The 15,284-nt window shown below is 43.6% G+C and overlaps 2 protein-coding genes across 8 annotated transcripts in view; one reads left to right on the plus strand and one right to left on the minus strand.

The window, feature by feature from the left end:
• The window catches only part of KLC1 (kinesin light chain 1), an 85,501-nt gene extending 81,588 nt beyond the window's left edge, over positions 1–3,913 (plus strand). For 5 of the 6 annotated variants that reach the window (XR_005009850.1, XR_005009852.1, XR_005009851.1 and 2 more), the window contains 2 exons: positions 1,324–1,396; positions 3,339–3,913. Coding sequence is in view for 2 of the 6 variants with exons in the window: in XM_036748692.1 (XP_036604587.1) it covers positions 1,324–1,396; positions 3,339–3,341 (76 nt within the window). In the remaining 4 variants the exon portion in view is untranslated. Of the gene's footprint in view, positions 1–1,323; positions 1,397–3,216; positions 3,302–3,338 lie in introns of those variants that run through there. The other variant, XM_036748690.1, reaches the window with a different exon arrangement.
• XRCC3 (X-ray repair cross complementing 3) overlaps positions 1–15,284 on the minus strand; it is a 47,892-nt gene that overhangs the window by 2,410 nt on the left and 30,198 nt on the right. For both annotated transcript variants that reach the window (XM_036748698.1, XM_036748699.1), the window contains exon 6: positions 5,265–5,419. In XM_036748698.1, the coding sequence (XP_036604593.1) occupies positions 5,265–5,419 (155 nt within the window). The remainder of the gene's footprint in view (positions 1–5,264; positions 5,420–15,284) is intronic.

The following is a 15,284-nucleotide window of genomic DNA, read 5'->3' on the forward strand; positions in this document are numbered from 1 at the left end:
CCCTTCAGATCACAACTTTTAGGCCAAATAGATTCTAAATCCTTAAGACATTAGGGGAAGAGAAAAATGATCTTCATGTTGGGTTCTAAAACAGGCACTCAAATCTTCCCTGTTCCAACTATGCAGCAGCTGTGAGTTTTGGTTTAGCAGGAGACCGGAAGAAATTACTCAATAAATTGACTATCCTACTTGGTCCAGAGAACTGTACTTTCCTTTGACAGACACAATGAGCGTGGTTATTGACAGTGTACACTGTAGGGCTGACAGATAGGTACACTTTAATTCTCATATCCTCAACTGAAATTTGACCATGGCCAGTGCAGAACAATGTGGGGGGGGGGCGCGGCGGCTGGAATTTAAGGAAATGTGGTAATGCCCTTGAGGATACCAGGCATCACGGATAGAGAGAAGGCCTTGGAGTTGGATGGGTCTCACTGTGTGATCCTCGGTAAGTAACCACCTCTCAGTGTGCCAGGCAGCTCTCAAGCAGGGGTTCTTCACCTTTTTTTACACTGCATCCCATGGGCAGTCTGGTGAAGACTATGAAGCCAGTCTCAAAACAATGTTTAGAGTACACAGGATTATAGAAGAAAGCAACTATACTGAAATATGGTTATCAAAGTATTATTTTAAAAATAAGTTTATAGACTCGAGATTAAGAACCCCGCTCTCTGAGGCTGGACAGTGATGACCGGCTGATCTGCATTAGTTGAGGGTGTTGGTCTAGGACTCCAGGAGCTTCCAGCTTGCTGATGACATTTAAAGAAGAAAAGCCCTACAGAAATATTTGCATACTTTTTATGGTTTGCAAAGCACTTTATACACATTATTTCACATAATCCAGAGAGGTTAAAATTTGTGCAGGGGGATGGTGAGCATTAGGTGGGATTCTATTCTAGCCCCAGGCCCTAAAGTCAGACCCTTCCAAGAGGTTTCAGTGAAGAAGAATGGTGGCGAGACAAAACCCAACAATGGAAGTTGGCAGTGACTCTCCCTGGGCTAAGCTTAGGAAAGGGCAGGCCATTCTAGAAGAGAAGCCTTTGCCTCCCTTAGAGCAAACAGACACATCTGTTCAGCTAACCGAAATGGTAACAATCAAGAACTGTCTATCTCCCTGAATCTATGGGCTGTATACAGCAGAGCAGGGCTTCTGCACACACAAGGGAAGGCCGGTACAGTATGCTGTGCCCATTACTCAGAAAGCCTTGAGCTGTCAGTCTGATGCTTTTGAAGCCCGACTTCAAGTGTTGACAAATTATCTGTTGTGTGTGTCTGGGTTGATAGCTCCATTAATTGAATTTAATTCTTTGTTTAAATCTCCAGGGTGTCTCCAATAGAACCTATTTTTGTGGAAAATGATGGCAGCAGTAGTGGTTTAGAAGATTCTTCCATTAATGTGAGTCGCACCCCCCCACCCCATCCCCTTTACTGTTTTGGAGGAGGTGCATGTGCACATATGCATGTACATGCTCAAGAGAGTGGGGTGTGGTTAATGTTGCTGGAATTTGCAGCAAGTCGGCATGCCCCAAGAACAGCCAAGCACTCTACCCCCTAGGATGGACTTAGAGTCAAAGTCTCCGGACCTTAGCTCAGGCTCCCCCATTTGAACCTGCGTCTAAGGAGTTAAAGAGGGCAGCAAGCATGTTGGCAGCAGCAAGAGCAGGCTAGGGCCCAGAGAACCTGGCTTTTTCAATCACTAAAGCATTTCTTAAGCAACTACTATGTGCCAAGGCAGGGGGAACCTGTGGCCTCGAGGTCACATGTGGCCCTCAAGGTCCCCAAGTGCAGCCTTTTGACTGAATCCCAACTTCACAGGACAAATGCTCTTAATAAAAGGATTGTAAAACTTGGACTCAGTCCAAAGGTCGCACCCAAGGACCTAAAAGACCACATGTGGCTGTAAGTTCTCTCCCCCTGTGCCAGGCACTATGCTGGATGTTGGGGATACAAGGTCACAGGTGAAATTGTCTCTGATCTAACAGAGCTGACATCTTTTGGGGGGAGACAGCAGCACACCTATAAATAGAGACAGAACACAAAATAAATACATGTACGCCTTCTCTCAGTTTCCTTATTTGTATAAGGAAAATAAAAAATACTTGGAGTACTTAGACCTTACTCAGAGTTGTCGTGAGGAACGGTACTTTATGGCTCCTCCCGTTTCAAGATTTCAAAGAAAGGAACAGAACACAGGGAAGGTCTGCATATCTGAGCCCAGAACCTCTGGGGCAGGTGCAATGCCATCACTCTGAGACAGCGAGGTCCTCTGAGAACTTAGGAGAGCTTGAATCAATAAAAGAACCACCAGCGTGGTCCCAATCGCAGCAGGAAAGTGTGAGACCAAGGACAGGACAGACATCAAATGAACTGGCCAGGAAGAGCAAATCGGGTGAAACCTGAAATTCCTTCGCTGAGCCTGGCAAACAAAGGGATCAGAGATTTAGAGCTGGGAGAGACCTCAAAGGCCCTCTGCACAACCTCGTTTTGCAGATGAGGAAACTGAGGCCCTGATTGTCCCTGTTGGTGGCAGGGAAGCACCCAAGCTAAAAATAGATTTTTCAGGGGTAGCTACAGTGTTCTTTCAGCAGCAAAAGGGGAAAGAAATGGATCTGTCCTTGTCATCTGCTATAGAATACAGCAGAATGAAATCAGATTCAGTATGAACAGGCCTTTTCCCTGTTGAGACCCCTCTGCTGGCACTCTTGCTGCAGGTTTGTAAACCACAAAGCGCCACAGAAATGTGTTGGTACAAACACATGCACCTCTTCCAGGAAATGAGGTGCGGCCAATTCTAGTATAGAAAAAGGAATACTGTCGATTGATCCCTAAACTTCATTTTCAGTGTTAGTTTCAGGTTTACCCAACTAATCCTTTTGTTAGAGCAGCCAGGCACAGACCTGATTTGAGACCCCTTTACTTTTACAACCCTCTTCACTCCCCCCAGTAACACTACAGGCAGTGAGGACAGTGAAAGCCTAAGGGATCAGGACAATCCACAGACTGGTTAGCAACCCCTTAGCATGTCAAATATGAAATAATAGGTACTTGGAGCATTTAGGATATGGTGACTTGTCAGTGGGGCACTTTGACCCTGGCCAACTCTGCTGTGCCGGGACCTTGCTGTAGGGTCTTGGGAGACACTTCTTCAGGGCCTTCATTTCCTCAGCTGGCCCCAGATCTCTCTGATAGCTTCCTAAGATTTCCTTTTTCTCACAGGTGTCTGAATGCGCTGGCAGAGGCCTGTAGGGGTATGTTTTGGGGAATTTTCAAGAACCCTAGAGCCACACACACACACACAGAACAGCGTCCATTTCCTTTGATGCTTTCTTCTCTTTCAGTGAAGAGTTTCCACAGTGACCTCCCTGTCAGAAGTGTCCACGTTCTCCCGGGACCCACAAGGGGCACAGCTGCTGCCTTTGTAACCTCTTGCTGCTGGGAACACCATCCCATCTGGAGCCAGTAGGGCTGTAGTCAAGGCTTGGAGCAACCACCTGGGAGCTGGTGGTTATTTAACAAGGTTTCATTATGGCTATTCTTGCTGTGGGACTTGCTACTAATCTTTGTATGATCTGTCAGGATCACACAGGACCGTGACCTTTGTGAGTCTTTGTAGGTGAGAGGACAAAGCTGGGGAGCCGGTCAGTGCCCTTGAATGCCTTTTGTATATTTCAGCCTCTACTCTCAAAGGAGAATGCTGCTGGTTTCCTCCTTTTCATCATTTATTCCCCCAACTCTCCCAGAGACTCTGTGGGGCTGACTGCAGGGTTGAAGTCTGTGGCTTTGCCATGTACTGAATCTGCATTGGAAAGGTCTGTGCCTCTGTGTATAGTATCCTGTTACGTATTTCATTTGAAGCAATGTGTGTTAATGTATTTTACTGTAAATTTTTTAAAATTAAATTTTATGTGCTCTATGCCTCTAATTCTTTAAAATTATCTTTATGTGGAGGTGAATCCCTATAACGGGGACACCTTTTAAAATCCCTTATTTGATCCAAGTAATGAGCAGAGCCAGAGGTGAGAAGAAAACGTGTGCACATTACACGTACTACCCCTGTTTGTCCCAGACTCAGCAGAACACTTTCTTTAGGACTTCTTGTCCCTTCTCTGTAAAATAAGAAGGCTGAACTGACCGTCGTCTCCATTTCTTTATTACTTTAAACATCAGACTCAATGAATCGAGGATCCCAAGAATGTCAGGGCTGGGACCTTGGAGACCATTTAGATTGCTGCCTCCCTTTTAAGGCTCCACGATGGGAAGTAATTCACTAAAGGCCATAGAGTGGCAGGACTGAAGCTCAGGCCTCTTAGCTCTCACGGCAGTCAGGGCGGGCAGGGGTGGATTCCCCTGGTGGCACTAAAACTGTCAGTCTGCCTTCAGCTGTTCGGTGAGTTGAAGGCTGCTCACCCTGTGCTGAAATTTTACTTCTCCAATGACATCTAGTAACAAGCTTCCTTTTTTCACACTCAATTTTTCACTCATCAAGCTATGAAATGTAACTTCAGCTCATGATATATGTAATAAGGAACAATACAATCGACAAGATTCACTTTAGGAAGTGGAGTTTAAAACTCTATGTGTACACACACACACACACACACACACACACACACACACACACACACACCCAGGAACAACACAAACTCACCATATTAAGAGGGAGGTGGACTAGGCCTGGAGTCAGGAAGAGTTGAATTCAAATCCAGCTTCAGATACTTACTAGCTGGGTGATCCTGGACAAGTCACTTAACCTCTGCCTCAGTTTCCTCATCTGTAAAATGGGGGCAAAGTAGCACCTGCCTCCCGGGCACAAAATCAGTGCTACCTGGACGTCAGCTATTACGATTATAATTAAGATGCTGGATCCAAGACACGTGGAAAAGTGGCTTGTTGTAAGCCTTCAGATATCTCACTTAGCCCTGCCAGGTGCCACATTCTCCCAAGACCCCTACAAGTCCTGCTTCCTGTTTAAATGGAGCTGACCTCTGGCTGAAAAAGAACAGCGCTGTGCGGGTAAGGATTACTACAGATCCTAGTGAGAAGAGGAATGGTTTTACCTTTTAAAATATAATAAAGCTTTATTTAAAAATGTAAAAACCATTCTTAGCTCATAGGTCATATACAAAAGCAGGCAGCAGTTTGCTGACTTGTGCTGTATACTACAAAACCGATCACCCTAACCATCCTTGGTGTGGAATTTCAATTCTCCCACTCATCTTGAACCCCAGACCAAGCAGACCCTAGCCCCAGGCCAGAATACCCACTATGTCTGCTGCATGCTCAATGAAGATAGAGTTGCCAAATTGAATTTTCTTGATGATCTCCCCAGGAACATCTGGCCTCAGTTGGTGCTGTAGAGCTATAAGCTGCTGCAAACGCTTGTCTGGGAAAACATCCTCTGTGCAAATGTAGATCACACCTAAAATGCAAAAACAGGTTTCTTATTTTAACTAGATAGATTCCACAGTAATTAGCCTGTATCCTCTGTCACCCCCAACACAGTTTTTAGATGAGTCTATACTTTATGTTCCTCGTCTTTTTCCAGTGAAGCTCTCCTCTGATGCCTCATTCTGGAAAAGAAGTGGCTATGTTTTTGAAGACCCTTCCAGTAAAGCAAAAGACTTTCTAAGTAAGAAAGGCTTCTCTTTATGTCTATTTTTCTAAACCATGTGCAGAAAGATTCATGATGTTTGGCCACCAGAGCCCCTCATGAAGTCCCTTTACGGAAGGTTTTAAAATCTGTGTTGTAGAGACATCAATAAAATGAAAATCTCTTTTTGAAATGCCTTGCTGATCATACTGGCAAGTGTAAAGGGGAGGAAGGCAGGTAAGCAGACAACCTAAAACAAGCCTTGCTCTAAAGGAACTCCTGCCACAGATTTGACAGGGACTCTGAAACTGGGTTCACTTGGGCTGTGTATAAAAGAAGCTGCCCACAGATTTGTATTTCCATGTCCTTTACAAATCTGTGAGGCCGCTATGCTTGCCCTTGACCTGTTCATACATCCAGGAAGCCCAACTACTAGCTCTCTGTCCCTGCATTGTCGATTCCAGGTGAACAGACTTCACCCTTGTCTGGGTCAGGACCCAAGAACTGTGCCTGTGGTGTGAGGCTGTGAGTCCTGTAAAGGAGGGTGTTGACAGCAGCAAGCCTGAAGGGCTGACACAACACCTGTGAGTACAACTGAGGCAAACAGGAATTCCAGGCTCATCAGTTACTACTTTGTGACTTTGGGCAAGTCACTTAACCTATATGAGCCTCCGTTTCCCCATCTGTTAAGTGAAGATGCTCTTTCAATTATGGATCTATGATCTTATGGACAATGTACCGTTTTTCAAAATACTTTTCTCATTCATTGACTCGCTTAATGCTTAGAGAAACTTCATGAGGCAGGCAAAATCATCACTGTTTTATGGAAAGAAAAACTGATGGTTAAGAACTCTTCTAAGTCTGGACAGGCAAAAATGGCAAAGAAAGGACTAGTACCTCAGTCTTTTTACACTCCAGTGTAAGTAACCTGTGGCCTTGGCACTGTATTACAAAGTTTATACAAGATACCATTACTACCCTCACCTACATGATTAAAATATAATAGCAAATAATACAAGAGGAGAACTTCAAGAGAGGTGTAATCCTGGTTCTACCTAAGGTCAGAAGAGGAAAAGTTCATAGAATCAGGAAAGGCTCCTTGGACGTGTTGGCATTTAAATTCTGGGCCTTCACACAAAGCTGTCAGGCAAGAATGCATGTAGGGACCGTGTCTTCTATTGTTTGTCTTCTCCACAGGCCTAGCCTTACACACATGCTGCACTCAGCAGAACCTGACTTGTTGGAAAGCCAAGAATCAGGAACTGACTTTCAAGTACTGGCTCCTCCTACTTCTGTAACCTTGGGCAAATCTTTAACCTTTGGGTTTCAAATGTCCCCATTCATAAAATGAGAGAATTAGATTAAATGACCTTAAAGATCCCTTCTGTGTCTAAGACCTAAGGTTTAAGAGACATTGACAGAAAAATTGGGTCTCCATAGGCACTTAGGTCACCAATTTTATGAGCATCCATGTAAATTAAGATCCCAGCTAACCAGCACACAACAATCTCATGGAGCCTGTCCTCTATCCTGGGACACTGTTGAATAGTGACCACAGAGGCAGTTAATGGAACGGACATCACTGGGCCCTTTGTGCCGTCCCTGCAATCTTAAGGCACCGCAGTCTTGACTGTACTGAGACTGTACTGAGCCTTGACTGTAATGTTGCCCAACTATATGTACTTCATGTGTGGGAACTCTGAAAGGTCAGCAGTTTTTACTTCTCAAAATTACAGTTTACAGCGGGAAAGTTTCTCACAATGCTCCAGGGTAAATTTTCTGCCTCTAGTTCTTGCACAAGCAGAGCCTCTAGGTCTACCCTTTTTATCCGGGCCCTTTGCCAGAACTCCTTGTCCTAATGTGTCTTACTCCCCTCCCAGCGCTCCTACTAAGAGACAAGATCTGGGGGGAGGAAGATCATGACATCATAGACTTGGAGCTGGGAAAGACTTTAGAGGCTAGAGAATAAAGGACTTATCCCAGGCCATTAGACAAAACCAATTTCCTCACTATGTATAAAAGGAAGAAAAAATTACACAGACGTCTCATTCTGCACTCAAGTCTTAATCTGTCTGGGCCTCTCAATCAGGAGATGGATAGCATGTTTATGATTAATCCCCGGAATAGTAGTTGGTCATTATACTAATCAATGTACCTAAGTCTTTCAAAGCTGTTTGTCTTTCCAACATTGAAGTTGTATAAATCACTCTCCTGATTACTTTTCACTGTTTTAGTTCATATTAGTTTAGTCTCCTAAGGTTTCTCTAAAACCATTACCTTCATCATTCCTTACAGCATGCTAGCATTCCATCACATTTATGTACTGTAACTTGTTCAGCCATTCCTAATCAACGGGTACCTTCACCCCCCCACCCCGGATTCCAAACTCTGCCACCTCACTACTGAGTTTTTTGGGGGTCATTTTGTCACAAGGAAATGTAACTATAAATCTTTCTTTAAATAAAAATAAAAGGTTTCAGCTCAGAGAGTAGCTTATCATTTATTGTTAACAAACACTAAGTGCCTACTACTCTGGGTACCAGAGATAAAAGTGAGCCAGTCTCTGCCTGCAAGGGGCTTATAATCCACTGGCAGTATACACTGTGTCCACAGATAAGTAAATCCAAGACGCGCGCGCGCGCACACACACACACACAGTGTGTGTGATAGGGCAAGGACAGCAATCACCGGAGGGAATCGGGAAAGGCCTCTTTAAAGAGGTGATGCTTCAGCTAAGCCTTGAAGGGAATGAGAGGTCCTACGAGGGAAAACTGAGGAGGGAAAACATTTCTAGCTTTATGGCCTGTCTGCACAGACAGAGGAAGGGGAGAGAATATCCTATCTAGGAACAACAAGCACGTCAGCTTTGAATCATTCCAAGTATTGTGCTAGGGCCACCCGAACTTAGCCTGTGGGTAGCGATGCTTTCCACAGTGTCTAATCTTTGTGGTTTTATGCTCAGTAACACTTTGGGATCAGAGATAAAATCCTCCCCACCCCCCACCCCCGGTATAATAGTGGGAAACACTCCACACCCACATTCCCATCTCACTCCAGCAGCTGCCATGCTCAAAGATCCCACTGTGCTGATCTGGTAGTGAAGGCAACAGATCGTGCCTCGCTTCCCATCCACGGCCACTCCAGAATGCACTCAAAGCAGAGAGCATCTCTGATACGGAGGATTTTTCCTACAAAAAAGGAAAGCTGGGAAGCCACCTTTGAAGTTGTTGTATCACTGCACGGGTTTATGGAATGGCCAAACCATGGCCTCATTCCAAATGCAGATTTGGAGGTCTATAGCAAAGGCGTCAAGGGCAGGGCATGCGGTCCCCAACACTCCTAAGAGCAGCCTTAGCCAGATTAAAATGTAATAGGGAAATGCCACTTGCAGAGATCTGTTTCTATCTGAGTTTGAAACTACTGGTCTAAAGCATCCTACTCTGCTCTCTAGGTGGCTGTAAAGAATATCCTATAATACATTTCTTTCAGATACTTAAGACTTACATGTGGGTTTCCTCCTTTTCCCCCATTCTCTAAGCGTGTCAGGAAATCATTCATTAGAAAAGACATTTGCTTCAAAGTAAGAGACTGAAATGAGTAAGAGAAACTGATAATTTTTGAGCTCCTCAAACTCAGAGTGCCCTCATTTCCGTATCCAATGAGAGCCCTTAATTTGGTGAATTAACTCAAAGGATTAACTATGTGCAAAGTATTCTTACCCATGCATTCATTTATGTGGACTGTTAGGCTGATCTCTTTTCAATGGTTATGGATTTCGTTGAGAAGCCTCTGGATCAGAGGTGGGGAATCTGTGGCCTTGAGGCCACATGTGGTCTCCATTTATTCTGTGAAGTTTGGATTCAGTCAAAGGACCACACTTGAGGCCCTAGAGGGCTACATGTGGTGTCAGGGCCACAGGTTCCCCACCTTTGCGAGTCTGGACTATTTTGCACCTTGATGCAATCAGTAAAATGTCACCCATTCACAGGAGAGGTCCTAACTATCCACAGGGAGGGAGTCCCTCCTTTTCTTGAGTCTATGAAGACCACCTCTGAGAGTGACAAACACCCTAGTAGCGTACATCTTCTTGTCCCATTCCCTGTTGACTACATACAACCAGTAAACTGGTGAAGAGAGCTCTCTCTCTGCAGCTATAATTCATCAAGGAATCCTGAATGATCTCAACATATGCACAGGAGACATCCCAGTAGAACACAGCACACAAGAGGCATCCCGATCCACTGAGTCAAATGTTATATACAGTCAAACCCTATAGTCAACAAACCAAAACATATTAGAATTCTGTACTCTTCATACTCCTAGAATTAACCAAAGGGACGGACCATGAAGATGTCTGTGAAAGCCTGCCAGTTCCTTTCATGCTTTCAACATCTACACCTGCAAAACGTGCATAGCTCACTCTTAAAATGATTTCACAGAGGTAAACAATTAGCTTCATTAATTATTCAAATCGTATTCAAGATATTCAGTTTGAATTCAGTTATTCAGTTCAAATTATTCAAATCATCATTCGAAAATCAGCTGATGCCTTCCTGATCACACCCTCCTTTAAATTACATCAAGGTAACTATAATAACTATCAGTATTAAAGAAGAAATTTTTTAAAAACTACAGAAATATGTGATTGAAAAAGATGGGCTGGTCATATGGTGATAATGAAGGGCAACTGACAATAACCCAACCAGTCCACTAATCTGATGCAAAAGAAACAAAATTCCCAGCGGATTTGATGCATTCACTGTGGTAAACCTGTGGGAAGACACGAATACGGCTCCGACAGTAAGGGTAGACATAGATGAGTTGCCATCTGTGTCACTGGAGGGAGCACCCACATTGATGAGAATAAGTGCATCAAAGAAGTAAAACTGCTATGACGTGAGGTAGAAAGGCCAAGGTGAACAAAAAAGTAAGATGGGGTCCATATGGTGACAATGGCCACAGTGCCACCACTCTGTCCAGTATCTAGTGCTGGAGCAGTCCCAAACCACAAGCTTCCCACAGAATCTGAAATGAGAAGATCCTGCTGGATTACTTGGCGAAAAAGCTTTTTAAGTTTGAGGCAGCCACAAACTTCCTCCCACTGAGAAGATGATGCCTCCAGCGGTTTGTTGATCTCTTTGTGCCTGTTTTCTAGCACGGAGCCCTGATTTCAGGCAAGCACTAGACTGTGAAACATCCTATCAAAAAGTAACTCCTTTGTACTAAGTTTGTTCTGCTCCTTCAGTTGTGTTCTCAGATGAAGGTGAATACTCTGTAGAGTGCCACCCAATGACTGGTTCCAAACTTCACAGAATAAATCCCCCTGATCAAAGGATTTGTTCTGTAAAACTTGGACTCAGTCAAAAGGCCGTACCCGCAGACCCAGGTTCCCCAGCCCTGCACCTGTTTAAAAATACTGTTAGGATTATTATCCCTTCTATTGAGGGCACCACCATCCTTCCAGTCACCATGCCTTGCAACTTTGGTGTCATCCTTCAGTCATCATTTTGATTCTCAATCTATTGCCAAATATTGACATTTCTACCTCTACAACACCTCTCACCTGGGCTACTGACATAGCCTACCAACTGGTCTCCCCAACTTGATCCCAATTCCAATCATCCTTCATATAGCTGACAAAGCGATGTCCCTAAAGCACAGGTATGACCCCTCCCTCCACAATAAACTCCCGTGGCTCCCTATTATTTCCAAGATCAAATATCAATTCCTCTGGCATTTAAAGTTCTTCGTGTCCCCTTCCTGATTAAACAGTCTTGTCCTTTACAGCCCCCTATGCCTTCTGCAGTTTACTTGTTTATCTGCTATTCTCTAAATGAATACTCCATTCGCATCTTTATGCCTTGCACTGGCATATTCTTCACCCATGCCAGGAATTCTCTCCCTCCTCACCTCAATCTCTTAGCATCCCAAGCTGCCTCCAAGACTCAGCTAAAACGCTACCTTCTGTAGGTTATCCAGTAGATACCACTGAGGCCATTTAAGCAACAGAAGGGTCCCTATAAAGGACCTTGCCACCAAGGGGCAAGATGTGGCAAGCTCAACATATATTCCATATAGATTAGTATAGCTTTGCAAACATCTGCTAGCATCCTTCTTATGTAGGCTAGGGAAAATAAAAAAAGCATTGAAACTATCCTTAAGACTTAATTGGGCCAGCAGAGGAAGGCTTGGACTATTGACACAACTTCCTGATTGCCTAAGGCATAAAAAAGTCCAGCACACAAGGATGAGCAACTTAGAGTCTCTGCTACTCTGAGAATCAATATAGCTGATCAGGTGTACCTCTGTATGAGGGTCGGGGGAGCTGTGTCCAACAGCTCCAAAGCTGTATCTTTGCTGAACATCCTTCCTATGCTATTAAGTTAGGCGATTTTTGTGTGTGTGTTTTTTTTTGGGGGGGGGGGGGGGGGCGGCACAGGGCAATTGGGGTTAAGTGACTTGCCCAAGGTCACACAGCTAGTACATGTGTCATGTGTCAAGTGTCTGAGTCTGGATTTGAACGCAGGTCTTCCTGACTCCAGGGCCGGTGTTCTACTCACTGCACCACCTAGCTGCCCCAGTTGGGCTCTTTTTGCAAAATGTACAGCATTCCAAACTAGAGTCCGAAGCCTTAGTCAGAACTAGCCTAGAACACTGCCAGAGTTATCTTTATAATGTGTGGTCTGATTATGCATAATGAATGACCACGCATATGACTTACCTGCTTAAAAAATCTTCAGGCTACCCAGTATCTACAGGATAAGATACAAACTTCACATAGTAAGACTTAATTATAATAATGATAAATAGCTAGCAAGTAGCCAGTGTGGCATAATGAATAGAGAGTTGGTCTTTGAGTCAGGAAAATCTGGGTTCAAGTCTTACCTCTGACATATATGAGATGGCTGACCTTGAGCAAGCCATTGACCTCTCAATGCTCAGGCAACATTCCAAGATCTTAAGTAGCAGAACAGGTGCCAATCTGCAGTGGTAGAGGTTGTTTCTTCACCTGGAATTCCCTAATAACAATAAAATCATAGGAAAGGTCTCTCTCTAAATAGTTGACATTTATGTAGCCCTCAGTGGCCTTAAGGTGTTTCACACTCACCATCTCACTGCCCTGTGACAGAAGCAAGAAAAGCATTATTCCTGCTTTCCAGATGATGAAACAAAAGCTCAACAAGGTAGGCTGCCCACAATCCCACAGCTGGCTACTATGTCAGCCTGACCTGGATCCCCGGTCCTCCGACCTGTGTGGCAGGAAGCGGCAGAAGAGCACGGGCTTTGGACTCACAGGACTCGGCCGATACGAACTCCCTTCCTCGTGACCTGTGTAGCCTGGGTTAATCACTGGATTTCTCTGGGCCTCAACTATCTCATCCATAAAATGAGAAGGTTGGACTCAGAGATTTCCAATCTCACTTTGACCCTTTAATCCAATCATTCCCAGGTGAGTGCTCTTTCTACTGGCCTATGCTGCCCAAACAAGTATGTAGTGTCGGGTGAGATTGCTGAGAGCTTAGCCAAAGGAATTGGACTGGGTTCTATTGGCCAAAGAAGTTAGGAAACTTTTAGCTCTTTTCCCAAAGTCATCATTTGTACCCACCATAAAGGGAGAAGCGCCCCAAACTTGTGAACATTAAATTTTGTTAACCAGAATGATGCTCAGATCTGATGTAATTAAACAAATTTTATTAAGTACTTGCACATGTCCATGTGACAGGAAGTAGGCTAGGCATTGAGGATAAAAGATATTCTAAAAAAAAAAAATGACACATGATAAAATCCCTACCTTCAAAGAAGTGACTTCAGCCTACTGCGGGGTTGGGGAAAGGGAATACATTTCAAAGAGACCAACAGGCCTGCTATTGGCTTTTAAAACAAGAACATCTATGAATTCAATGAAAAAGACCAAATTAAACTGGCTTCTTTTCTATCATTCAAATCCAAGCAAAGATAGAAAACAAAACGGTTCAGCAAACTAACAAGCACTATCATATGACTCCTCAAAATGGCACCAAGATGATTCAGAGACAATGTGTCCTGTTTTCTTGGTTAGCTGCCAAGCCATAGAAAAGAACAAAGAGCTAAACCAGAGACAGAATACATGGAACAAATCTGTTTCCTTTGAGAACATTTATTATGCAACTGAATGTCAGAAGAAGTCGTGGCAAGTAAGATAAATTCAAATATGTTTGAGGGAATGTTATATCTAAACAATGACATATTCCCTTAATTGACACTGTAAGAAGAAAGTAGCTGAATGCTGGGAGTTTCAGGAGGCCAGATAGGAGAGTCCTGGGGTCACTCCTCAGCATCTCCAGCTATTTTTTTTTTTTTGTGGAGGTGGTGTGGTGAAAATTTTTGGACATGCCAACTATGGAAACTTGTTTTGCATGACTATGCATATTTATTACAAGGGTTTTGCTTTTCTTTTTCCCCAGTGGAAAGGACAGGTGTAAGGGAGAGAAAACAAATTCTTATTAATTGGAAAAAAATATTAATTTCAGAGCTGGTGTGGTATACTAGAAAAAGTGTTAACCTAGAATAAGCCAGACTGGGTTCAAATCCTGTCTCTGACATTTATCAGCTCTGTCTGTGGGGATGGCCGAGTCATTTAATTTTTATAAGCTTCACAGAATTTGGTAAACTCTCTGTTGCAATGGCCACATGCAGCTCCAGATCAGTCCCAGGGCGAGGAGAAGGAACACTAGTACACTAGAGCACGCAGCCACGGAGGAGCAAGGACCCTGGTCAGTTCCAGGGCGGAAAAGGTTGTAGACCAGAACACAGGCCAGGAGAGTAGTGACCATACCTCCCCTTAGATAATAACCAACTCAGAAGCAGAGACCAACTTTAACATAAAGTTAAAAGTCAAGATATAGGCTGGAAAAATGAGCAAACAACAAATAAAGAACTTGAGCAAAGAAAGACTATGGTGACAAGGAAGATCAAAACACAATGACATCAAAAGCAGCTACATGAAAAGCCTCAAAGAAAAATGTGAATTGGTCCCAGGCCCTGGAAGAGTTTTAAAAGGGTTTTAAAAATCAAATAAGAGAGGTAGAAGAAAAACTGGGAAAAGAAATAAGAGTGATGCAAGAAAATCATAAAAAAAATAAAACTTGGTAAAGAAGGCACAAAAAATACTGAAGAAAATAACACCTTAAAAAACAGAAGAGGCCAAATGGTAAAAAGAGGCACAGAAATCCAATGCAGAGAAGAACTTCTTAAAAAGCAGAATTGGGGCAGCTAGGTGGTGCAGTGAGTAGAGCACTGGCCCTGGGTCAGGAGGACCTGAGTTCAAATCCGGCCTCAGACACCTGACACATGTACTAGCTGTGTGACCTTGGGCAAATCACTTAACCCCAAATGCCCTGCCTTCCTCCCTTAAAAAACAAACAAACAAACAAACAAACAAAAAAACAATTGACCAAATGGAAAGTGAGGTACAAAAATTCACTGAAGAAAAGAACACATTAAAAAGTAGAACTGGCCAAATGAAAACGGAAGTACAAAAGCTCACCGCAGAAAACAATTCCTTAAAAATTAGAATTAGCAAGTTGAAGCTAATGACTACAAAAGACATCAAGAAACATTTTAAGAAAATGGAAAAATACAAGCCAATGTGAAATATCTCATTGGAAAAACAACTGACCTGGAAAACAGATCAAGGAGGGATAATTTAAGAATT

This window comes from Trichosurus vulpecula, chromosome 3 (assembly GCF_011100635.1).
Source record: "Trichosurus vulpecula isolate mTriVul1 chromosome 3, mTriVul1.pri, whole genome shotgun sequence".
Classification (NCBI taxonomy): domain Eukaryota; kingdom Metazoa; phylum Chordata; class Mammalia; order Diprotodontia; family Phalangeridae; genus Trichosurus; species Trichosurus vulpecula.